The 25,886-nt window shown below is 42.4% G+C and overlaps 2 protein-coding genes across 2 annotated transcripts; both read right to left on the bottom strand.

Annotated features, from left to right (window-relative positions):
• Positions 1 to 5,586: 5,586 nt before the first annotated feature.
• On the bottom strand, positions 5,587 to 12,653 carry fndc7a (fibronectin type III domain containing 7a). Its single transcript, XM_076097337.1, has 13 exons — positions 12,618 to 12,653; positions 12,084 to 12,102; positions 11,564 to 11,821; positions 10,508 to 10,768; positions 9,694 to 9,951; positions 9,368 to 9,619; positions 8,970 to 9,224; positions 7,954 to 8,211; positions 7,135 to 7,392; positions 6,460 to 6,714; positions 5,996 to 6,259; positions 5,857 to 5,886; positions 5,587 to 5,618 (listed from the first exon to the last, which is right to left on the bottom strand). Exons 1-13 carry the CDS (start codon positions 12,651 to 12,653, stop codon positions 5,587 to 5,589), a joined length of 2,436 nt encoding a protein of 811 aa, XP_075953452.1.
• A 2,751-nt stretch (positions 12,654 to 15,404) lies between these two features.
• Positions 15,405 to 25,700, bottom strand: aknad1 (AKNA domain containing 1). Its single transcript, XM_076098093.1, has 22 exons — positions 25,423 to 25,700; positions 24,414 to 24,635; positions 22,740 to 23,950; positions 22,520 to 22,594; positions 22,322 to 22,433; positions 21,628 to 21,776; positions 21,489 to 21,548; positions 21,204 to 21,337; positions 20,911 to 21,103; positions 19,884 to 20,065; positions 19,450 to 19,608; positions 18,964 to 19,123; positions 18,722 to 18,816; positions 18,386 to 18,591; positions 18,174 to 18,288; positions 17,453 to 17,635; positions 17,161 to 17,255; positions 16,872 to 17,009; positions 16,653 to 16,751; positions 16,184 to 16,295; positions 15,912 to 16,080; positions 15,405 to 15,767 (listed from the first exon to the last, which is right to left on the bottom strand). Exons 2-22 carry the CDS (start codon positions 24,616 to 24,618, stop codon positions 15,570 to 15,572), a joined length of 4,050 nt encoding a protein of 1,349 aa, XP_075954208.1. The 5' UTR covers positions 24,619 to 24,635; positions 25,423 to 25,700; the 3' UTR covers positions 15,405 to 15,569.
• Between the last annotated feature and the right edge of the window lie 186 nt (positions 25,701 to 25,886).

Genomic DNA, 25,886 nt, shown 5'->3' on the forward strand with positions numbered 1-25,886 from the left:
ACCCCAAACATCGAGGAAGTAAGGTCAATATCAACTCAACAAAGTGAGTGTATCTATACTCACAAATGAAGTATACTGTTAAAATACTCACTAGAGGTAGTGTATGTAACATCAGAGGCCTCCCCAGGTAATAAGAAGACATTGACGGATGATACTCCCACTGTGTAGCTGGAGCAGGGCTCCAGATTACTGATGTCCACGGATGTGGTTGACGAGGTTCTGATGACCGGAGCGTTGCTGGGGTTGTCGTTGTCGCTCACGACCACTTGATAAAGCAGGACTTTACTGACAGAGTTCCACGTCACTCGGGCTGTGCTCCTTCCCGTCGATACCAGAGTCACACCGGTTGGTGGCTGCACCACTTCCAAGAAAAATACAGGTGTTAATCTAATGTATTTGCAAATCCCCATTAATGTTTTCACATATCCTTACGTGTAAAGGATTGGCTCACACAAAACTTGCTGTTAAGTAGTTTTTCTGAGTATCAATCTTCTAACTCTGCATTAATCAGCAAAACCAGCATCTCATGTGCACTTACGCATCGTGATTGTCCTCGTGCGACTTCTGGCACCTCTTCCAGCAGTGTTTGATGAGTAAACGTGACAGTTGTACGTTCTAGCAGGAGTTAGGCCGTCCACTTGTCCTCCCAGAGTCGTGAAGGTCTGGTTGCAGCGTTTTGCAGGAGAACTAAACAACTCCTCCACAAACAATATATAGCTGTCCGCTCCTGATGCGCTGGACCACTCAAACCTTACAGATGTACTGGAAATAGCTTTGGAAAAGGTGATCTGAGATGTGGCGGGCACTGTGGGAATGTAAGATAAAGGATTCAACATTGTTCAACAGAGGGATTCTTCTGTTTATTTAACTGGCAACTTTTTAAAAATTGTGTCATTACCTGTTGTGGCTAGTTCAACATCTGTGCACAAGATATTGGGAAAATCAAAGACCTTCAGTGTGACTTGATAGACACTTCCGGGTCTTAACCCCTGAATCAGCCTCTGTGTGCCGGGTGCTGTCTGCGTCACCACCACGGGGGCGACAGTGGTGGAGTTCACAACTCTGAAGTCCAGTAAGTAAACTGAAGCTCCAGCGTAGCTGTTCCATCTCACGTTCAGTGTTGATGCAGAAGGAGACGTCACTGACACAATATCACATCCTGAAAGAAGAGAAAGGACGAATTTTTCCTGTTTGGGAATATCATTTTAGTATCTTTTGAGATTAAAATGGTAAAAAAATATTAATATTGAGGATTTAGTCAGATTTTTTGTTTTAGTTTTTATTGGGTTTTTTTTTATTACAAGAGGAAAAATGCCAGACTTATATGGAATATGCAATTCTGAGCACACCCTGGAGCATTTTTAAATAAATTGTCATCATGTTATTACCGGTAATTAAAAATGATGATATTTAGGCCCTCTAGTGGTCGTCAGCAGCTACTATCAATTTTAATTATTCAAATCTTCAGTCCATCTAATCCACCTCAAGCCTTTAGTGTGTCTGTATTTTGAAGGGGAATCGATCAAGACCAATGAGTTCCTCCTACTGTCTGATCAAGATACACGTCACCTGGAGGGCCAGAAGAATCTTTCTTTGCTATTTCTTTAATTTGTCAGTTTTGTTAATATCTGTAATTTTACAATAGGGTCCATATCCTTCGTGAATGGTGGATTTTAATTTTTGATTAAATTCTGAGACGGTTTTGATCAAAACCCCCATTTCTTGATGCATATTTTTAGGCCACAGTTAAGAAAATACAATATCCAATAAAGACAAGTAAAGATGAACCATATAGATGTAAAGATTCACTGTGCTAATGTTTATACATCTAGCCATATCGGTGATGGACAAAAAACGAATTGTGTCTCCTGTCACATGTAGCAGCAGCAGAACACTCACCTGTTGCCAAAACATGTTGAGTCTAAAAAAGACAAAATATATTAATAAGAATTACAACATATAATAAACAATTTATCAAATAAGAAACTGAATTTAAAAAAAAGTTGTATTACCTGTATGACAGACAAAAGGATGACTGATGAATATAGCATCCACATCTTATCCATTGTAATTGTCAGGGTCTCAGTGCGTTACATCCATATGTCGGTTCTTCACACTGCAGCTCAACTGAAGTCTTTACTGGCTGAGTGCTGTAGATCAACTTAATGGGAGCCAATCAGGACGTCCTAAATGAGGACAGGTAGAACCTGTTGCCTCTCGGTCATCATGAGAAAGAAATAAAGTATGATTCCTGTTATAGGCGGAGGAGGGGGCGCTTCCAATCCCCCACCCCTTTACGGTAAAACTGCCCTTCTTCCATGTTCCCAGAATATTTTATTCCTGTAATTAGACCAACTTGTAACACTTGATATAAGAAGTCATTTTTCTCTAAATCTCTAAATTTCTTTATAAAGCTGATTTCCCAGTATATGGAACAGGATTTGCCTGCTGTAAAATTATATAATCTCCTTTGTACGACATACTGAGTGACTGAAAAGAGGAACCAAGTCCCCCTCCTGCATCCTTCCTGGATTGATATCAATTTTCTTGGAAATGTTCTGTCATTATGCATTATTGCATACTAGGTGACATTTATAACTAATTATGTTTTGCTGAAACTATAAATATATAAATATAAAAAGATCAGTGGTAAAAAAAAAATCACAGACTCAGAAAATCCCTTGTAAAATCCCCAAGAAGAATCAAATAAAAGATCAGTAATAAAACAAGTCTACCTCTGGGAATTACGACCGCTTGTTTTAGTGGGAAATATACTGAATGCTAGAATAAAACAAAAGGTTTGGTCGATAAGTCCACAGCTATTCGTTAAACAGATCTGTATATCATTTTAACAATGTTTAGAATATACTATAAGTTCAGTTGGCATAGCTAACAAAGCCCTTATCTTACTCTTTTTATGTTATTTAATAGCGATTTGAGGATTACATAACTCAACTAAACAATTTACATTTGGTCACATGTGGAACATAACAGAACCTTACTTCTGAAAGTCAGGGTTGCCAGGTTTGTGTGACAAAACCTGTGGCCAATAAAACCAGACCAAAAAAATTAACAGCCAATACCAGAATTCAAAATATGCTCCTGCCATGCGCTGCTTTTAGATTCCAACTGTATTCATTGGCAAATGTATTGTAATATCCAAAAGTAACACCACAAATGTATTACAAGTATTAAAAGCAGTTTAACTAAAGATATCTTTAAAAAATCTTAAAATCCAGCATATTATCTTAAATAAGATACAGCTCTGTGAACGTGTTGACCCATTAATTGACAACTTTGTCTTTTTGCTTTCTCTTCTTTCTCACTCTTCCTTCCTGCCTGGACAACGTGAATGTGCTGTTTTTACTTTGTATGCGTTTATGGTCTTAAATTCTGTTTTCTTTTGTATTTCTTCCCATATTTTGTCGCCGTGGGACGTGTCCAATGACCATGTGCGTAGCAGGCTACAGGCTGATCTGGAGTCAGTTTGTTTGAATTGTTTTTGGGGGGGGGGGGCATATTATTCATGTAATTTGCATTCAAAATAGGTCTACCCAACCAGCAGACAAAAAAATTCATGGCAGCGTCTCAAACGTAGCCTGTGGGAAAAATGCAGACCTGGCAACACTGCTGAAGGTGCAAATGTTCGAGGTCCAAATTGACAGGTTACTGCAATGCCGTTAGGAAGCCCAGATGACAAGCTTTTCTACTCCCAAAAGTTAAATTCGGCTCTGCCTCGTTCTTCTGAGAGTGAACCTCACATAATAGCACATCTGTTAAAGAAGAGAGGTTGGACACATTCTGTTCATTTCTATGTTTGTATTATAGTGTGCAACTGAACTTTAAGACTATGAATGTGATTTAAAACAAATCACTCACTGATATGTTATAGAAGTCAACAATAAGCAGCCTGTTAAGATTGTCTCGTTTGCATATAGTGGTCATTATCATCATTACTAGCCTGATCCTCCACCCCTGGAATGTACAATATACTGTATGTGCAATAAGCTCAAGCAGAGTCCCGTGGGTCAGTTATACAACCTTTAACGTCAGTGAAAGTCATAGCAAGTCTGTTGAATCAGTACGACCTATTTCAGGAAGTTTCTCTGATGGTTTTCTTTCTGGATTATTTTATTATTTTATTATTATTCTGGGACTGAATGTAGCTCATGTATCCAACCACCTGATCCTCTACTCCTTAAAGAAAAACACACACAAGATGATTGACAGCACACGTTGTTGTAATGCAAAAAGCGATGTGCTTTATTGTTGTCGTCTGTCAGCAGCGAGAAAACAAACCCAATGATGGCGAAGGTAACACTGAATCCATCTCCAGCAATCTGATCAGACGTATCATCCACAGGACGTGCCATGCATGACTTCAGGCTAAAGAGATGAATACCTGCCGCCTCACTTTCAACCGACCCTCTTCTTTCGACATGTCGTACGGCCGCCGTGTGGAGGTCTTCTACTTGAGGAGTCCTAAGATCTTATTTTGAATTTATTTGGTCTTTGAATGACTTTTTGCCAAGATACATCCATGTAGGAGGTTCACTGTAAAGTTTCATTACATGTTGAGGTTACATCATTATGAAAAGGGCAACTGCATTAATTAAACACGAGGCACAGCAGAGCAGAAGATAAAATAACATGCAGCCTATTATAAAAAGTAGCAATATGGAGAATATTTTTCAAAAACATTGGCTACATGCCCACAGTTATTTAGTTGAAAGCCCTCTTCTATAAATTGTATTGTAGTAGTTCAGTGTTTCATTTTTGTTTCTCATATTTATTCAGCAGAAACAGTCAGACTCTATACAGCTTTTCTTGCAAACAGCAGTAACAACGAAACAAGTATTCCTAAACGAGGCTGAGATTTATTTTGGGTACGTTGGGTCTTTACAGTTGTCGTTGGTCTTCTGTCCATGTGGGGGGGGGGGGGGGGGGGTTCGCTGTAGGGCAAGAAAGATGAGAGAGAGAGAGGGGTTATCAACCTGGATTTGCTGGCAAAAATACAAATATATCATCATAGCTGCAGTACTGATTCATCACACTCAATAAGAAAGAATTCTTTGTGGAATTGTATCTGCAAAAAGCAGAATACAGTCTTGTCATACTGAGTCAAGGGGCTATTGAATATCCATCGTCTTATCTATCATCGCAGACACAATAAGATGCCCGTGTCACGTTCCCGCAGCAGCTCTCCATATTCATTCACCTGAGTCATGTTCGTGTCATTCTTCTTCCCATGCTTTACAGACACACACGTATCCCAGAGGTACATCAGCCTCACCTGTGCTTGTCTTTCTGCTATATGCACTACTCAAACACGCCTATTGTTGTACCAGAGTTCTATAGACACAGTGAATTTATGGATGCTTGTGATGCTGTCACAAGATACCCCTCAAGCTCAAGAAGCGGCAACGATGGAAGCATCCTGTAAAAGCAGCGTTCATCAATTTCTTTCACATCTGTAATGTCAAGGAAAGCACGTTGTTTGTCTCATGTTGTTATGCAAGTCCAAGTGGGCTGAAGACAACGCCTTCTTATCTGGTAGGAGTTGAGTACCAATAAACTTACCGCATGTTAATCCACAGTTTGTCTTCCGCTAGAGATCACTGAAGAAGGAGAGAGATGAGGTTTTCAGTGCAGTAGCAGTTTTCAAACAACTTCTTAATTAGAGTTTAAAAGAACAGTTTTTGGTGAATGCACTTATTCAACTTCTTGCCGAGCGTTACCTGAGAAGATCCGTACCATTTTCCAGACTAGGTGTTAACAATCCTCTCATCAAACCCTCTGCAAGATGCGAATAAGTGTATTAAACAACGTGAAGTTTACAGTTTAGAGGATACTTACCCATACCAGCGTTACTTCCTGGGCAGAGAACTGAGAATATAACAAAGATGAACACATTAATGCAGCTCGTAACCACTAAATCATACACAGATTATAAAAACTAATGCTGCACACTCTAAACATCCCCTCCATGACTCACCTGAGTATATCCTGGGTTGACAGAAGTTGACTTTGACCCCGTTCTGTCCCACTGGTGCCACCACTACTGTGTACACGTCCCCACACGTCGCCTCCTGGATGTCACAGTATTTGCTGCCGGCGGCTGCGATGCACGTGTAGTCGGCTGCCGTCCCGTTCAGCTCGACTGTGTGGTTCTGCGTCAGAGCGCCCATGGAGCGCCAGTACACCCTGAGGGAGTTGTTGGCCCTGCGATAGAGCTTGACGCTCGTTGGACAACAGGCACCTACAAGAATGAGTTTTGAGAAGTGGTGATGTTCATGTCAAGGACATGTGACGTGGCTTTGGATGTTTTTACTAGAAACTTTATTACTACTGACCATTTGCAAATGTCCAACCTTAACATTCACCCCTCACCTCACACTCTCAAACAGGTGCACATTTCTGTGTGTGTGTGTGTGTGCGTGTGTGTGTATTTGCCCTCACTCGATGAGAATCCACGATATTTGCACTCTGACTTGTGTCCTGTGCTGCTGATGGCCTCCAGGTTGACGCTGTAGTTGGTGCCGCAGGTGATGCATCCCATCAGGCAGTGGTTGTCCAGGGTGTGGCACTTAGCGTGTCCGCGTGAGGACGTGAGGGTGGTGATGTAGGAGCGAGCTCCGCTGCCAGGTGACCAGGTCATGTTGGTCATGGCCTGGGTCACCTGGGTCACATTCACATACGTGGGGCAGCAAGGACCTTTGGGAGTGAATCACAGAACAAGACTCGACATGTGAGTGAATGTAGTGAGAATATTTTTGACTGATGCTTCATGATACTTTATCATCCATTCATTCATACAAGATACAAATGTTTGAAATTACCATATTTAAGCTCATATTCTTATTATGAGAAGTCTATTATTACGGCTGCCAAATTCATGTTGTCATATGTTTTGCTAGTGGAGTGTTTTGTGTTATTTGTAGGATAACTATAACGGACAAAAAATGGTTCAGCTGGGATAGTAAAAAAGGGATAAATGTTACATTCAAAAAGTTTTACAGCCGATTTGACTTTGGCACATGGCCCTGTGAGACAAACTTGTGGTTTTGGGCTGCATAAATAAAGTAGATTTGACTTCACATTCAGATCTAGCGATAACCAATCCTACTATCGTACCCGTTTCCAAGGTTTTACTGAATCCAGGTAGACTTCTCCCCACAGTTGTGATGGCCACTGCCATGACCTCATAGGTTGAACCGCAGGGCAGCTGTGTGAGCTGACAGGAGTTGTTTCTTGACTGGCAGGTGTGGGTGTCGTAGCGTCCGACAGCTGTGGCGGTATAATTTGTTTCGGGGTTGTTGGGGGTAGTGAAGAGGACTGTGAATGTGGAGTTGTTGGTCTGCGTCAAATTCAGGATCTCTGGAGCGCACGGAGCTGTTTTCATACCAAAAACACACACGTTAATACCGCAGAGTGAGAAATGACTTTAAATGGGAAATAGCATGATTCACTTTCTTGCCAAGAGTTACATGAGAAGATTGATACCACTCTCATGTCTGTAAGTAGAAATATGGAGCTACCATCATCAGCTGGTTAGCTTAGCTTTATTTAGCACAATGACTTGAAACAGAGATAAACACATACCAACACCTCTAAAGCTCACTGATGGACAAATTATATCTGATGTGTTTTTTTCTTCTTCTTTTAAAAGCAACACATAGGTGCTGGTAGATTTGGACAGAGGCATGCTAGCTGTTTCCACCTGTTTCCAGTTTGTGTGCTAAGCTACGCTAAGCTAACCAGGCTGCTGGATGCAGCTTCATATGTATTGTGTAGACATGAAAGGTGTACCAATCCTCTCATCTAATTCTTGACAAGAAAGCAACATTTTCCAAAATATTGAAATAGCAGTATGTTTTATGTCTAAGCTGTTTTAGGTTTAGCAGCCTATGTATTTATGGGGTGAGATGTCACTCTAAATAGCCCCATTAATACCTGTCTCATGTGTGCGCGGTGCGCATGTGCGGTTGCATCCTCGTAACTCGCTGCAAGGTGTGACGGTCACAGAATAAGCTGTGTTGCACCTCAAATCTGACAGCGCGCACACCGGTGCTGTGTCGTTACAGTGGATGACATCATTAGTCTGTGCCGCTGTCGTCTCGTAGAGCTCGGCCCCTTTGACCGGCGGCCACATGACCTCCAGCGTCTCTGTAGAAACCAGCTTTATCATAACGTCCTGTGGGCAACAAGGAACTGTGGTAGAGGCAGGGAAGAGAAATGCCAAAGCAGGTGAGAATATTATTCAACACTGTGCAAAAGACCATACTAATGATTTGACAATTATTTTCCACCTTCCAGGCAGCCATTGTTTTCACCTCATGTCAACTTGCATGTACTTGAAACTTCATCTTTTTTTATGCATCTTGTTGGGTACAGTTATGGGCTTCTCACATCAGAAAAGGTGCAGGTGTAACTACTACTCCATGTCCCAGGATGTCCCATGCCAGTGTGCTTAAAGGGAAAAACTTTGTACGACCTTTACTTCTTGAAGAAAACATTATTTTTCTTGCATGCCTCCATGCCGCGAACAAATAATCAAAAAAGGAAATATGAAGAGCAAAGTTTTAAGTGTATATCAAGTAGAAGTATTCCTTTAATGCTGGGGATGTGATATTGTGATAGAAGGGCCACACCTAAATGGAATGCAGCCATAGTATGATTTACATCTGCTCATTCCCATCATGGAATAGGGCTATTCTTTTCTGACAGTGCCATGGTGGAGAATTCAGGGAATCTCCATCATTTGAGATTTTAGAGTTAACTGCCAAGAAGCCTTGCAGTCATGAGCTATGATGATGATGTGAGAAGATTATGCTGATAATAAATAAGGCAATGGCGTACTTTGGAAGATTGTTGGTTGTGAAAAGTACAAAACCACTAGTATGGTCCTTGACTTGATATCAAAAGCATGTATTTGTGGTGGTACTACATGTGGGTGCTTCTGGTCCTACTGGTGGTGTAGTTGCGGACTTGTGCGTAAGGGCTGGAGCCGGCCTGGTTGTAGGGGAAGACGGTGGTGAGGTAGGTGTAGCCACACATGCAGGAAAATGGGCACGTGGTTCCAGTGGTGTTACATGACTTCTCGGTCCCGTCGTCCCTCTTTATGAAAGCCACGTAGTGCTCCACCAGTGGCACGTCATCCCACACCACCGAGCAGTTGCCTGCTACAGGCTCCTCCACCCAGATGTTCTCCAGAGGACACGGATCTGTCAAGTGAAACAGGTAGATAAAAAAAAAAAATGTTTCCCAAAATGTCAAATTTAAAGATGGAGGATTTTGTGTCTGATATACCAAATGCATACAAGTATGTTGTATTGTATGTGCCTGGTTGCGTGTGTGATATACCCACATGTAATGTAGTCTGTTGGTTGCGAGGGGTCGCTGGGGCCAGCACTGTTGTTGGCTACGACGGCTACTGAGTGGTTCTGGCCACACTCCACAGGTACAATATAACAACTATTATCTATTGAAGTACAGTTTTGGCCATTAGTGGTCGTGGCCATGTAGTTCTCTGCTCCCTCCACTAACACCCAGTACACAGCGAGCCCAAGAGACCGACCCAGAGTCACATGGACGTAGGTCACATCTGGGCTTAGAGGACCTGTAAGTGAAAAGTGTAAGTGAGTTGAGTAACACCACCTGCCACATTCATCTTCTCCGTCTTATCATGCTTACGTGTGATCTGGCAGACAGTGAGGTCGTCTCCAGCTCGACCCACGGAGTCCCAGGCCGTGCCCTTGATGCAGTAGGTGGTCCCTGCTTCGAGGTCATCAAAGCTCACCATGGTGTCAGTGGTGTTCAGTTTGACGCGGGAGCTGGAGCCCTCCCGGATGATGCAGAGCATGTAGAGGACGGCGTTCTTCACCGGGCGCCAAGTCGCGAGGATGGTGCTGTTGTCAGGAGATGTGGTGTTCAACTTGGGCGCCATTACCACTATAGACAGGTTGAGGTAGATGGAAATGAGAAACAAAAATTAAATAACAAACACAGATTTCTTACTTCTACTCTCCCGACAATTTGGGTGCGATATGGATACAATATTTCTGCGATCATGTTACAGTTCTCTTTATGGGAAGGGAGACGACCTCGTTCTCATGGTTTCACTTTTCATATTATGAGAATAGTATATTGCAAAAGCATGGATACAGTTTCCACCCTCCTGCGTTGGCTATAAAGAGTAGAGACTCTGTGACAATGGGCTGTGAAATGACACGCTGTAATGGCCGGCGGAGTGAGATAACAAACTATTGTCCTTCTGGAACAACAGAAAGGCTGCGTTTCACCCTTCATACACTGGTTACCATCTTTAGTAAACTGCTTCTAATGTGTAGTGTCTGGACATGTGAAAGTGGGCGAAAAACGTCATATAGTTAGTGAAAATCACAACGTGTTAAATTATCAGTTTTTCAATCTTCTATCACTATTCAAAATGCCCTGGCCACAGGATGAAGTGTCTTTAAGGACTCTGTAGGAGACAGTTCGTCCGTACCTGTCCTGGCCTCGATGGGGTACGAGGGCTGGCTCCTCCCCCCAGAGTTGACGGACATGACGCTCAGCTTGTAGTCCGTGTAGGGCTGGAGCTGCACCACGGTGCCTGGGGAGCTGCTCACCATGGTCTCAGAGAAGAAATCGCCCGTCTCTGACTCTGCCCTGAGGATGTAGCTGGTTGCCCCTGAAACCTCCGTGAACTCCACGGTGATGCTGTCGCTGTGTTTTGAGTAGGCCTGTTCAATGCTGGGGATTTCAGGAGCTGGAGAACAAATGATAGAAGTAGTTTTTAGTTTAAAGGAAGTTAATTTATGATAACAATACTTTTTTTTTATGCATAAGATGTATTATAAATGCAGTGGTGAAATGTAACTAAGAACATTCACTTTATTACTATAATTATTAAAGAACATTTTGAAGTATTTGTACTTTTCTTGAGGTCCTGCCCCTACTTCATAATTCTACTCCACCACATTTAAGAAAGATGGTGTACTTTTTACTGCACCAAATTAATTTGAAAGCTGTGGCCACCATTTTAGATTTTATATGCAAAACATGAGAAGACTTTATAAATTAGGGCTGCAACCAAAACGTTTAATTGCTAATTAGCCTTCTAAGAGTAGGGACAAATGTCAAATCCAGCTTCATAAAGCTGACAAATTCATATATTATATATTCTATTATATGTTATATATATTCAAAGATATTCAGTTATAATGATAGTAGTAAAGTAGTAATAGTAGTAGTAGTATAAATAGTTTTCTCACAATCAACTACCCGTGAGAAAACTATTGATAATCATTATAACTGAAACTCTAAAACAATGATGCATTGCTTTAGATAAACAGTATATAAAGAGGAGATGGAGATGCTGCTTCCATGTTGATGCATCACTAATAATAATCCAATTACTTTGTAGTATTATTTTAGTCAAGCAAAGAATCTAAGGACTTCTTCCTCAACTGTAGAAACGTACGATTCATGGAGTCTGTCTTTATGGACAGTAACGTATCTGAACCACCTGACTCATTCTCCTCTCCTTGCTCTTGTGACTGACCTGTTGTCTCCTCTGTCTCTGCACTGCTGAGGACATTGAGAGCATTGTCCATGGCTTCTAGCTGCATGGTGTACACCGTGTTCGGGGACAGGGAGATGATTGAGCCCATCACGGAGTTGCCACTGAACTGAGCGAAGACGGATCCTCCTGGGGAGTTCTTGGGTGTTGCTGTGATCCTGTAGGAGCTGGCGCCAGTGTAGCGGCTCCACTGCACCGTTATACTCTTAGATGTGGCCGCAAACACCGACAGAGTGATGCCTGGGGGAGTGTTGGGATACGTTCAAACAGGTGTTCAGGTGGCGTTTTCATATTGTGGGTAGAAAACCTGCCAGTTGCTAATGAAATATGCATATTTGGGTTGTTTCAGAAAATGTGCCGAAGTTGATTTTTATTTATAGAACCTGAATCTTGTTTCGGGGGAACTTTTCAAGGCAATTTGCATTTAAAATAATGGATAATGTTTATTATTCGAGTTTAGGATCATCATAAAGTAAGGCAAATGTAAAAGAAGACCATTTACCATTTTCAGCAGCACAGATCTGAAAAGGAAAAAAAATAAACATGGCAGGTTAATGAATGAAACAAGGAAATGATAATGATATACGACAGGACACACAGTATTTTCAAGACAAGGACATCATTCCAAGGGTAGCAGGCTAGTAGTATTTCACATTATATCCTGAGGCTAATTATGCCTCTGGATTTAATGCCTGTATCATATTCTCGGCGCATGAGAGGCAGCAGGCTGCACATTACCTTCACTCAACACAGATTTCAGAGCTGGTCAGCGCAGGTATTTCTTTCAGGTCGGAATGAATTTGTCTATTGAGCTAAGGTCGGGCATGCCACACGCACTTGTTGAAAGCACCGACACTCAAAAGAGCCTGTGTTCATATGTTTCAAACGTCCACTATTATTTATCTGGATGCATAAAGTAAACACTGTATCAAAGATAGGAGAAACATGCCAACTGCCTACACTGAGGACGTTCAAATTGTAATTTGTTAAATTATTTTAGAAAAGCAGTGTACAATATGAGAAAATGATCTCTTACCTCTGTGAAGGTGAGTAAAAGCAAAAGTTTCAGCATTTTAAGCTCTGTTGCTCCCATGCCCTCAGCGTTTTATTTATTTTTTGCGCTGAGCCACTGCCTTGAGGCGAGATGTGTGATGCTGTTTCTCAAAATGACTTCAGGGGAAGCAGCTCAGGCTTAAATTTGACTTTTTTTTTTGTTCCCTCTCCCTCCCTCTCTCAGATGAAACGACAGGTCCTTTATTGTTTCAGCAAATACCAAAGAGCCCAAAGGCTGTAACTCCTCCCCCCACTGGGGTGTTTGGGTGTGCTATCGGAGTGAGAGGAGAACGTTCATCTTTTCAAGATGAGGATGTAGATTAAAAATAATCAACTGTGTTGCAAACTTTTTGCCTTTACGACCATGTCACAAATGGGGCAAATTGATTGCTTCCTTGTCATCTTGACATATTTTGCGCCCACAGAAGAACCCTCCCCTAACATCCCAGTTGAGAAACTTCACTACACCTTGTTTGATAAAAGATCATTTGATACCGAGTGTTGACCTATTTCTGTGTCTGAAAGGAAATTATACGGCCTGATTCACTTTTAATCAAAACAAAATTTGATCTCTACTGGTTTCCACGTCATTGGTATCTTGTGACAGAAGAGAAGTTCTGAGAAGTTAATCATTGTGTTCTCCGTTTGTTGACACAAATCTATCAACAACACTTTGTGTACTATGAATATAGATATGACGTATTGGTTGGGTGTTAATAAAGTGTAGCATTTGCAAGTGAAGACAGCTGCTTAGTGTCCTAGACAGAATGTACAGTTTACTTACTTGTATTCTCTCATATAAATACATCATCTGTTTCTGAGTCAACTGAGGTCATTTGTCAGCTCAGCACTGACGAACAAAACAAACTAATAGAGAGAAGCTGGCTTATGCAACCACACGCATACATTCGGTAACTTCATACTATGCTGTACTTTACTGTACTCTATGATGTACAGTTCTGTGTGCAAGAGGCGAGGTTGTTGTAATAGCTGTTCTTTTCGCCAGTGGCCTAGTATCAGCGTCAGATGTGCATTATGAAGATGTGCTGGGACGATCCCAGAGGACCAGATTAACTCTTTTGTGCATAAAGGCCAATCGGAGAACAAAAAGTAACAGTGTCAGATTTCCCAGTGTAATTGTGTTGTGCAGAGTACAGAGTCAGTATGAGGTAAATGTAACAAATAATTGTTGACTATTTGAATCACTGACCATTCAGAAACCTTCAGACACAACTAACTGAGTGATATTTAACGGCAAGTACAAAATCCAAAATCTTTTTTTAACCCCCACTGTACCACTGTGCCGCCCCTAATCATCACAAAGAGGTGAAATGCCAATAGTTTTCCATGTGTCTTTTTTCCTGCACCTTTTCAGGACTCCACAGTAAGTAAGGGTTTTGAGAACTTGGCAACCAATTCTTGGCCGTTGCCATCAGTTGCCTGGTTGCCAACCTGGCAACACCTTTCAAAGGTTAACTTTGAGCTTTGTAAGTCTTGAATAAATGAGCTCTTTCCTAATCATGTTGTTTTAATGTTGCCGTTGTCCCATATAGGGGGATGACACTGCAGATCAGAATTTGGTAGGCAGCTTTCACATGCGCACAAATGCTCCTGTTTCGCACCTGAGCACTTTTTTTGTGTGATTATTATCTACTGACAGTCCTTTGCAACTGATATGAGGTGCAATGGACATAAAGTGTATTTGATGTACAGTAAGGTTTCACAAAGTCTAATATTTATTTAACTTTTTCCATAAGGAGTGCTGCTGATAATTTGTAATAAGCATTACTATTATACTGCACAGCATGTTGGTTTTTCAACTAAAATGGACATTTAAGATGAAGGTATTATGTAATGGCATTAATCTACAACTGTGTAAACTAAAAATGTTATGACACATGTAACATGAGGAGTGAAATGCTTAGCTGCAGACTGGGATCCTGTCTGCAGCGTATGTCTCAATAACTGCCCGGTCTCTGATTCTGTATTTGTGTTTGAATGAGAGAGGTGAACTGCACTGGTTGAAGAGTCATGCCTGCCTCACTGCGACTAGTCCGCCCTGTTGACTGCCTACAGGTTAGTGAACACAGACAGCTGTATGAAGAGATGTTGTTTAGACACATTTTCTTCCCTGATACCCACCTTAGAACAGCGAAACTCAAAACTGAACACAGCGTGGCACCAGCAGGCTGTGACAGCACCAAAGCCCTCCAACAGATACTCAGTAAGGAGACACTAGCACCCACAGGCCAGCAGGGATGCGCATTAGAGCGTATTAGCTAAAAGGACAAAGGTTGATACTCATTGGAACTAAAGGCAGAGAGGGATTTTCCTGAAATGTAATAATACAAATCTGACCTACTTTTAATATGATTTAACTTTATCTATTCACCCCGTGGCTGCTTGTGTGTATTGGATCGCTAACAGTTGGTGAGCAGGTGGAAAACAAAAAGGTTAGGTGACACAAGTGCACTGACTGGTGTACTGGGACTGGTGTTGCCCACTTAGAGGTCACAACGGGATCACAGTGTTCCACCTATCAAAAATATTGTGTCAGAATATAATTTTTTCCCATAATAGTGTCTATAACGTATTGTTTTGGTTACATTTTACACGCGGTTGAGTATAAAATTGAGATGATGGATGATTTTTTCAAAGAATGAGGCGGGCATCAAATAAAAATGTAACGATATTCAAAATAAACAAAATGCTGTCCATCAACAAAAACATGGACAGCATTTTGTTTATTTTAACACCTTATATATTATACAGGTTATAAAATCCAAATTTTATTTTTGCAGTTTGATTTCTATGTATAAATATAAACAACCATGTAAAAAGCAATAACTTTACATAAAGAGATTCTTAATGTATTATTACACAAAGATACACTCTACATAGGCATCAGGTATCACAGTGAATGGCAGATCCATGACTACAGAGTAAACTGATCTGCACTCTGCTTGTTATAATGGTGTTTCCTGCCCCCTTGTGGCTGCACACTGTGCACTCTCCTGTGAGGATGAGCCTCAGCCAGGTCAGCTGACAGTCTCTTGGCCATTCGGTCGGTGGTCCTCTTCATGCTGCGGGCCACCTCGATGGCCTGGTCTAGAGTCCTGTTCATTTCCGACTCCTAGAAAACAGTTCGCAAACTTTCCAATGAGCTAACCATGAAAACATTTCACAGCAACGACACACGTCTTGTATACAGGGAGGATCTTTTAAAATGTCAGAATAGTCAGCAGACACCCACGTGAAGAGGTGAAACACATCTCACCTTGGTCCCTCTGCGCCTGCCTGTCCTGCTGCCAGTCTTTGAGGGCACTGATGCTGGAGACGGTGTCCGCTGGAAGTACACATTACTGGGCAGGAGAGCCGTGTCTGACTGGGTGGAGCGCTTTCTGTGATGGGACATGGACCGCAGAGGCGGCTCCCTCACTTTATAGCTGGATTTGAGGACAGATATTCCTACTTGAACAGAACTATACAATCTAATAACACTGTGTGTGTCTGCTTTTAGTAAGTGGTGTGTTTGTGTCACGCGTTTACCTTGCAGGCAGGCTGCTGGAGGAGCCGTAGCTGACCTGGAGAAGAGGCTTCTGAAGAGATGGAGAGGTGAAGAGAGACCATCTCTCTTTGGAGTTAAAACTCTCCATGACAGCTGATGATCGGGGAAACATGAGAAGTACTACAGTGTGTATACCAACACAATACTGCACTTATTTACATCCCTAGATTTTGTTTTGACGTTACAAGGAAGGACATTTATGATGATGATGATGATGATGGTGATTCTGATGACAATTTTTTGTCTCTGCCCTTTATGAACACGGTTACTTTTGTGCTTTTCTAGTATGTGCTCTGAAACCAATTTGTCTATTATGGAAAAATAAAATTTAAATCATATTTATGTATATATATACAGTATATATATATTGGACAATAGTCTTTGTTTTCTTTTAAACACAATGACACCGACATGTTGACGTGATAAACATTAGATGATACAATCACTTACTTTGTGGTCTCTGCTTAGCGTGGCTGTCAGAAGCCTTTCCTCCTTTTAAAATGGAGTTGGTCAGACCAGATGTTTTCACTAAGTCATTTCCCTCTGACCCTGAAGGAGCATAACACACGATATTGGATATAACATCCCTGTATAAATGATATATATAATAAGAAATTCAGAAACAAATGGGGTATGTACTGAACTGTACAAGCCAGCTGTGGCTCTGACCTCTGTTGGACTGCAGCGCCTCATGAAGTTTATATTGAAACTCCGGTGCGGAGCGCACACTGCCTCTCCTGCTCTCTACAGGTGAATGGTGGAACTGCAACATGATCTCAGCGCCAGCTGTGTCACCGCTGTCTGTACCTGAAGAGCGGATGATCAAAACCATAGCAGACGATGGAAGGAATATACGCACACAAACACACATATACAGATGTTGAGACACACTTTGAGACATGGAGTGTATTGCTGTAATTTGCTTGTTGGTGTTTTGTGGTGGAACCTTTGCTCTTACTGGGGTCCATGTCTGAAGAGATCCAGTCCTCTATCCTCACCTGACTGGAACTGAGATTGCTCACATTCTGTGTGCTACTCGATGGCTTCCACACACTAGACGTTAGAATAAAAAGGGTCAGAATAATGATTGTATAATGAATAAATGGTAAGAACATGACGGGACTACCTCGGACCTTCATCTGATGTTGAGCATCTGTATATCTCATTAGTAAAGGTAAATATCAACCAAATGTTGCATCAATACACCCCAACAATGGCCATTATACCAGCCTGCAGGATCAGCTCCACACCTGTTGCAGTCTGATCTGTGGTGGGTCCGCGGTCTGGTTTTCGACTTGCGCTCCTGGCGATCCTGTCTGTATTCGGAGGTGAGATAGTCCATCTTCTGTGATAGGTGAGGCAGCTGGACCAAGCCCTCCTCCAGGTCCTTCTTCAGCCGGGATACCTCTGACTGCAAGGCCTGGATAGCCTCACTGAACACACACATGAAAACACACACACACAGATGTACAGATGTTCACAGTGTAAATAGGCAGTGTCTGCAAGCGAGTGTGGCTTCTCCTGAGCTCTGGCAGCTGAGTCTCATCATCTAATCAACTGCTGCAGCTTAACAACCCTGGCTTTCCTCACAGTCTTGGCCCGATCGATACGTCTACTACTGTGGTAGCCATGTTCTCAAGCCTTAGAGGTGTTTTTTGAGTTTAAACTTTGTTTCCTTGTGCTCAGATGAATCTCTGCCTGACTCTGGATTCTCAGTCTCCTGCCTACCTGCTTACTCTCTTACTGCCAATCAAGCCACTGGATCGGCCCCAAGAACACTCAACCTCTGCCTAGCCTATCTGCCGTTATCTCCATTCTAAAAACCAAGTTTGCAATAAACCTTTTAACCTGCTTGCAGAGTCTGTGTGGTGCGTTTTGGGTTTCACTCAATACCGAACATAACATAAAGTTCTAATATTCAGCAGTTGCAGCGGTGAACCACCAACACTCCTCAGCAGCTCCTCAGCATACCTATTACATGAGCAGGAGTACAGTGGGCTGCCTCTCTCTTCTGTATCCATGGCAGTGCTGAGTACGGGTTCAGATATGTGGTGATGAAGCCGGGCAGGCAGGCTGCGTTCAGCTCCTGTGTGGTCAGTGGTTTGGAAGTGTTCATTATTGCAATAAGGACCAGATAAGATGAGACGAAAAGAGAACTTCATAATGCGGGCAGATTAGCTCACCCTGCAGCCTGACTGAAGGCTCCTTCGTGGTGCTCTCCACCCACCGCTCCACATCTGCTGCTGCACCAGGGGACTGTGTTCGGACAGATGGGTAGGGACTGGCCCATCGCTGGCTAGTGAGTGAGGCTGAATGGATGGCTGTCTGCAGGTTGGAGCAGGAGCCTTCACTGTCTGAGCTACTTAAACCATCATTCTGGGACGGCCCACTGTAGATGGGAGGATCAAACTTGAGTTATTGTCAAATTGATATGTAGATTGTGACTGTGCATTAACGGGAGCTAATTTTATTAAATACTACTTATGTATGTTATTGTTGCTGTGTTTATAGCTTTGTACCTTTCTGTGAGCAGATTTGGTTGAAACGGTCCAGAGGCTGATTGATTCAAGTAGGAGCTCCCAAATCCACTGTCGGTCTCTGGACTCACAATCCTCTGCTCCCCAGAAGACCCAACAACAGTTAAAATATGGCAGTCAATGCATCCTCTACACCAGTGTAACCTAAACACCATCCAAGAAAACCTGTTGCAGAACAAACATCAGACTAAAGTTGTCAAACAAACCAACTATCTGTGACTGACCTGTGACACAGATGAGGTGTTGAGAGGAGGCTCTAAGAGAATGTGGCTGTCTGAGTCTCTGGGTGCATCAGCTGACGACGAGACGTCCACAGCCAGACTTACACGATCCCCCAGATCACATTCCCCCACTGCGTTCAAGACACTATCCGGGCTGCTACGCCTGCAGCAACAACAAGTGAGATATTTAGATATTTAGAGTCTGTGGAGTGGAGTTGAGGGGAGTTGGGGAAGGGTGAACAGTATGACAAGGAAAGCATTGCATGTAAAGCTAACTATTCTTTGGAGAGTGCTGTAGCTGTTCCCTATTTCTAGGCTAACAATACAACAATACATGCTGTACAGTATGCAAACGTAGGTCATTTACTCTGTGACAAGACGGGTTACGAGTCATGCATTATTTCAGAACAAAGCAGTACAGAGAAACCACAAATAGAGAGTCATAGCTCTTTTATACTGTCAGGTAGAGTTTAATATCACATCACTGACCTGTCGCGTGTCCACTCCCTCTGTCTTGCGGATGAGCTGCCTCTGCTCAAGTACGCTAAGATGTTGCTGTGATCTATCACCTCTGACGAGACAGAGCTCCTCTCATCTTCAGCTTCCGTTGTCGGGATTTCCAGTCCTTCCAGAGAGCCCAGTGAGCTCCTGTAGCAGGACAGAGAAGAACACAGAGACACTCGGTGGAACCTAACACCAACACCGCAGCTGAAACACTATCTGCCCATGGTAAGGCTGAGAGCGTGCCTATTATCTGAGCACAAACACACGTGCAAGCACCACTCAAAACATCAATAGGTAGACACAATAGTGACAGTGATACATGCACAACAGTGGTGTATTATTTCATCAAAGTGCCTGTTTGACTACATCATTCACGCTATTATAATATTGTTGGACTTTAAAATATTTTTTACAAGTACCTTGAATGCCAGCAGCTGTGTCCAGTATTTTTCAGCAAAGAGTCAGTTGTTATACGTTCACTGCGTTGCTGGAAACCCTCATCTCCATGGACTCCACTGGCCTCCTCGACTTCCTCCTCTTTTTCTTCCTCTTTCTGTGTCTCCATCTTATAACCCACAGTGGAAAAACCTGCTCTTGGCTCCTGACACATGAGACCCATACAGATAATTTGCTGTTAGTGTAATCTTGCACAGACACACGCTCAGCATTTCTTCCCGGAGAGAATTGATCACAATTGAATGTGCAGGTTGTGGATGCTACAAATAGGCTTCTACTCGTCAGCAGAGAGCAGGCTGCACACAGGCTGGAATATATACAACTAGAAAAGGCTGGATGCTGCAAAGCTGACCCTATGCTGGCTTTAAAAGTTAAATAATACCATTAATGTATGAAAGATGTGGAATACAATTTCAAGGTTTGTTGAAAAGCTGACAATACACTGAATTACTGGCTAAAGTTTGTAAGAAGAAGGTGAAGTAGTTGGAATAGTTTGAAAAGTGGGAATGGTTATAATCCGTATGAATGTCACAAAATAGTAATACCAATAATGTATTAAAGATGTGGAATATTTTAATTTATTGTTGAAAAGCTGACGCTAGACTGCATTGCTTGCTGTTATATGATGAAGAAGGTGAGGTAGAGGGACTAGTTTGAAAAGTGGGAAAGGGTTAAATTCTCAAGAATGTCATTAAAAATTGTATTACCAATTGCATTATTTCCTGTTATGATACATTTACCTTCTGGGGCTTTTAATTTAAAAAAACTAGTTCCATTCCTAGTTTTCTGTCAACACACAGTGAGAGTTGGGGGCTTTATTTTGAAAAACAAGCCTCATCCTACTCTTACTGTTGGGTCCTCCTCTCAAGCTCTGAACATTCCATGTAAAAAGGCGAGATAAGAACAACAAAGATTTAGAGGAACGTAGGTTGTGAACGGTTCCAGCGTTCACAACCTACGAGGCAGCAAGTGTGTCTGTGAGTTGGTTACCTCATGCAAGCATGGTGGAGGTGAGGGTGTGGGCATGCAGAGAGGACTGGGCGTCATTAGCAGCATCTCTTTCATGGATGTGGGAGTGGAGGATGAATGGGGCGGAGAAATCTGCTCACACACATTTTTGTCTATCATCTCCTTTATGTCCTCAAGGTGCATCCCTATCCTGAATATGTCTCCCTCCACCAGCCTGCACACGGTTTAACATACACAAAACGCACACGCAAGAATGAAAGCATTGACATGATACTGACACGTTCACACTGGTGAAATGGCGGGGTCTCTTTAACCTGTTTGGGTCAAAGATGCCTGTTTTCCTGGACAGGCCCATGTAGTTTTGCATCTCCAGAGCTCTGTGCTGTTCCTTCTTACTGATGTACTCTCTTTGCAGCTGGTCCTGAGCCTCCATTATGCTCCTCAACATCTGACAATGGACATATTTTACATTCGTGGACATGCAGAAGTGCACAATGTAAATTAGAATGCACCTCAAAAACACAAAATTGTGATGTCCTCTATTTCCATATTCAGTGCATCTCTTAAAGAACTACAAATAGGAAGTAAACAATACTTACCATTTGTTGTTCTGCTGTGCTCGCTGACATGATGCTCACACTCAATTTAAATCCTTCCACCTGAATAGAAGAAGGTTCATACATGTTTTTGTGCATTTAAGGGTTGAATATTAATATCCCGGCACTTCTTCAAACTTACCTTCTGCATGAACTGGCTGATGATGTCTTTCAGCTCTGCAGTCATTCTTTCACCATCGCTGGGACCCTCCTCAGGCTGCCTGATGGATGTTGTGTTCATCACCTGATTGTTGCTCTGGGGGGTTGTTTCTTGTTTCTTGCCAAAGTTTTCTGAAAACAAAGCAAGACTGGAGTAACACAAACCGAACATAGGCCATCAAACTATGAGCAATATGTCCTTGATGATGAGTGCTTGATGAACTTCCACATTTCTATCTCATCGAAGGAATTGGGAAAGATAATCAATAAAGGAATCAAAGAATTCTTTTTTTCTCTCCTGTCTCTTCCTCATTGCATTTGAAGAAAGTAAGCTAATATTGTATACTTTCAGTGTATACATGCAAAGAATTTGTTACTTTGCAAATTATTACAACTTACACATGATGCATACAGTTAATGATGATCTTGTGATTTAAAGACGCAGAAATCAATGGTGAAATATTTTCGTGTGGTTTGGTTGTTCAGTTTACAGGCATTGTTTTCCACTTAATTAACATGCTCCAAAAGCTAAGAAAAGATGTCTGTCTAACTAGAATAGTTGTCACCTGACCCCATTTGTCTCTATGGAAACCAGTTGCACTTCACTGCGTAATTTGCAGGTAGTGAAGCAAAGCGTTGACCTGTCATAATATCAGATGTCGGACACAGAGACGCACCTGATGGGGGTAGGTGAGAAGCCACGGATCCAAGATGGCTTCCCTCGGCTAAGTTACCCTGATGATGATCATCATACGCTAAATAAAGCATCGGTTCTGAGGAGGGTTGAGCCTGCGAAAGGAGAGCCATAAAGTTGTAACTTGCATTTAAGACATAACTCTGAAATTACTCTGAGATTAAGTTAACTCTTTACTTACGTTGGTTCCTATTCTCATTTGATCTATAAGGTTCTCTGCTTCAGCATATTTGGTGAGTAATTTATCATATTCAGCCTCAGGAAGACATATGGAATGAGACAAATGTTAGTCCTGTCTACTATACGCAGCATTCATATATGTTATTGTTTGAGGACTGACAAGCAAAGGAAATCAAAAAGCTGCAGGTACAGGTGCACTGTACACCCTGAATGTTTTCTACCTGCAGGTGATGCACCAGTGCTGGAGCAGACTCTTTGTCCTCGTCTTTGAACATGTAGGGCTTCACTGAAGGCTGGACGGAATCCTCCAGGACTCTGTTGATCACCTCTAACATCATTGGAGAGGACTGGGCTCTCTGCATGGTGGTGGGGCTCTGAGGAACAGGTCTGGCTGGTCCATTTGGAGTTTTGGGGATTTTTACCTTGGGGGCAATCTTGGAGAAGTCAGGGAGTGGGTAATGGACTTGGCCTTGACCATACTTCATGTCAATGAAGGACCTGGTGCGCACAAGTGGGACTCTCTGAACCCGTTCATCCTCTTCGGCCTTTTCCTGCTTCTCTACGTCTACAGCACTTGTATCCTCACTGCCCTGTTCTGAATGTAACCTTGCAGAGCTGGATACAATGCTGTCAGAAGCAGCAGAGGTGACTGGAGCAATTTCCCTTTCTGCTTCTTCCTCTGAACTTGATTTTTTTTCAGATGCACTTCTCTCATCAGTCCTGTCACAGCAGAAACTCTGATTAATCTCAGAATTACAAGCAGGGCTGTCTGAGTGGTTGCTATTAATTGTTGTGCTGTTGTGTGTTGGAGCCCAGCTAAAAACAGTGTCATCCACGCTCTCCAATAGGGACACCTCTGGCAGGGTCTCTGCCTCGATCGGCCTAAAAGGGCGCAGCAGCTCCTCCTGGGAGAAGTGTCGCAGCAATATCTGGTCAATGTCTGAAGGACAAGGCCATGATGGGGCAACCTCACTCGGCTTGGGAGCATCGAAAAGATCGTCCCGTTTGGTGTTGGCATCCTCTTGTGACAAAGTCGCTGGTTTCTCGGCGTAACGCTCAGCAGAAACCAAGCGTTCAACAATATCATCTCTATCTCTTGTCTTGCATTCAAGCATACCAGTAACATCAGGACTTGCACGAACCGTTCCGCTTCCATCAGAGCTCATATTGCCCTCAAGGTTCGCTGTTTGGTTGAAGTAGGGGCTTCCTAGGTCACCATCGAAAGGTAGGTCATCCTGATCCTCGTCGCTAGTATCTTGTCCTGGGTCCTCGTGCTTTAAGGGCGGCTCATCTTGAATGGTGTTCGGTCTTTGGGCGGACACATGCAATATGCTGCTCTTGGTCTTGCTCTCTACCACGTTCTCACTCTGACTGCTGATGACAATACTGGACTCTGACGAGGTGACGTCCAAGGCTGACAGCTCCGTGCTCCCTGCAAATTAAATACCAAATTAGAGGGCAGCATAGAATCACGCAAAGGGGGCTTATCATGAAAAACTCATTTGGGTATCTGGAGTGCCTAACAACCTTCAAACTGTAATACAAGACAATAGTCCGTTTTTTGTGGGCTGCCTGGATCAGAAACACTTGAGTTAACAAGCCATTCAGATAGACTAATAGAAAACTAATTTATAATTTCAACATTCAAGCATGTTAACGAAAGCTCCAAAGAATACAATAGATTTCCCTCATCACTGTTACCGTTGACCAATTTAATTTCATAAACAAGACTACAATCCCCATGATCTGTTATGAATCTGTGAGAAGAACTGCATCCTATTCTTAAATTCAAACTGGCCATGTGTTATAGCACTACATAGAATTATTCAGTGTGATGTATAGTTCGGGTCAGATAAAACAAGCCAGTTCAACATGACGGTGACTTCTGGACTCACCACTGAGATGGATGCTTGCCTCGGAGGCAGCAGACTCTGCCTGCGACAGACGTAAGGCTAAAGAATTCTCCAAATCACTGAGGTGGAGACTTTCATCCTCACTTAGGTCGACAAAGATGCTCTGCTGAATGTACTTCTCCCAAAGCACAGTGGGCTTGTCCTCTAGCTGGACATCCCCGTCTGATTCCTCCGCTTCTCCCTCCATGGACGCTTTGTCTTCACCTGTGGCAAGACAAGGGGTAAGAAAGCAGGATGGAGCACCTGTTCATCACGTGTGAGCTGACAACATCGGATCAAAAACGTGCTGCGCTGTCATTTATTTAACAATCAATGCATTGTGTGGTCAGAGGTTTGCGTGACACAAGTGTATAAGGTGTTTGTGTGGATGATGTATGTATGTATGTATGTATGTGAAAGTGGAAAAGGTTTACTTTAAGAGTAACAATTACACAATATAAAATGATTCCATTACAATTAAAAGTCCTGCATTGTAAATCTTAAAGTGTTGTCAGCATCTATGAAAAGTAAAAGTTCTACTTTTAACACGGCCCCTGTCAGAGTTATATCAATACAAAAATATATATTATTTAAAAATGTAGATGGTAGAAGGCATTATTCGTATTATGTTAGGTGGTTCAATTTTGACACATTTTAATATTCTGTTTGGTAATACATTTGTTTTGTATGTAAAAAAAAAACAATATGTAGCCTATAGTAATAATCTATGAATACAGTAACTATAGCTGTCAGATGTATGTAATGAAGTAATGAGTACAATATGAATTGGAGTTTAAGTTTAAAGTAGCAGAAAATAGGAATACTCAAGTAAGTAAAGTAAAAGTATCTTACAACTGTATTAAAGTACAGTAGCCTACTTGTTAAATGTACTTAGTTGGGTCTTTCTATCACTGGTGAGAGTGGCATGCATTACAAGAAACATCTACTACACTGCAGAGGCTGACAGTCAAAACTTTCAGTCTCATATTGTGACGCTGGGGCGGTAACTTACTGGAGTTGTGAACCGGTCCTCCTGCACTGCGACATTAGTGTTGAGATCATCCGTTCCACAGCCATTGCTCTTGATCCTGACATCATCGTGCATCTAGCTGCACCATCTCTGTGTCTTTCTCTCTTGACATATGGTTTCTGGGACAGGTTTAGTGTCTGTAGCATCATTAATAATGTAGCCTGCACGGCAGCGCTGAGCGTCTGGAGCCGGGCTGCCAGCGTACAGGCGGAGTCTAGTTGCTGGGTAACCTCCACCAAAAGAACTACTGAAGAAACTAGTTTTTGTTAGCGAGCAAAATAAGTTTTGAACGACCAACCTCTGTATTTTAAGTATTTATTGAGAGTCTTTCATAGGGTTTGAGTTAGGGGAGTGTTGCAACTTCACCTCACTTACCGACACACAGCGGCCAAGTAGTCATTTGTGCTGACTTTGCAAGCAAAAGGGTGTTAAAATGTAACATAACG

Source organism: Anarhichas minor, unplaced genomic scaffold, assembly GCF_050575085.1.
Source record: "Anarhichas minor isolate MPS153535 unplaced genomic scaffold, ASM5057508v1 ptg000024l, whole genome shotgun sequence".
NCBI classification, from domain to species: domain Eukaryota; kingdom Metazoa; phylum Chordata; class Actinopteri; order Perciformes; family Anarhichadidae; genus Anarhichas; species Anarhichas minor.

Coding starts and splice junctions, on each gene's coding strand:
- fndc7a (XM_076097337.1), bottom strand. CDS start 12,653: ATGCTGAAACTTTTGCTTTTACTCACCTTCACAGAG. Junction 8,212..8,969: donor AGTCCGCAACTACACCACCA/GTAGGACCAGAA, acceptor CCTCTACCACAG/TTCCTTGTTGCCCACAGGAC. Junction 5,619..5,856: donor AGGAAGTAACGCTGGTATGG/GTAAGTATCCTC, acceptor CTCCTTCTTCAG/TGATCTCTAGCGGAAGACAA.
- aknad1 (XM_076098093.1), bottom strand. CDS start 24,618: ATGGAGGGAGAAGCGGAGGAATCAGACGGGGATGTCCAGCTAGAGGAC. Junction 22,434..22,519: donor AAATGAGAATAGGAACCAAC/GTAAGTAAAGAG, acceptor CTCCTTTCGCAG/GCTCAACCCTCCTCAGAACC. Junction 16,296..16,652: donor CGCTAAGCAGAGACCACAAA/GTAAGTGATTGT, acceptor CCCGATCATCAG/CTGTCATGGAGAGTTTTAAC.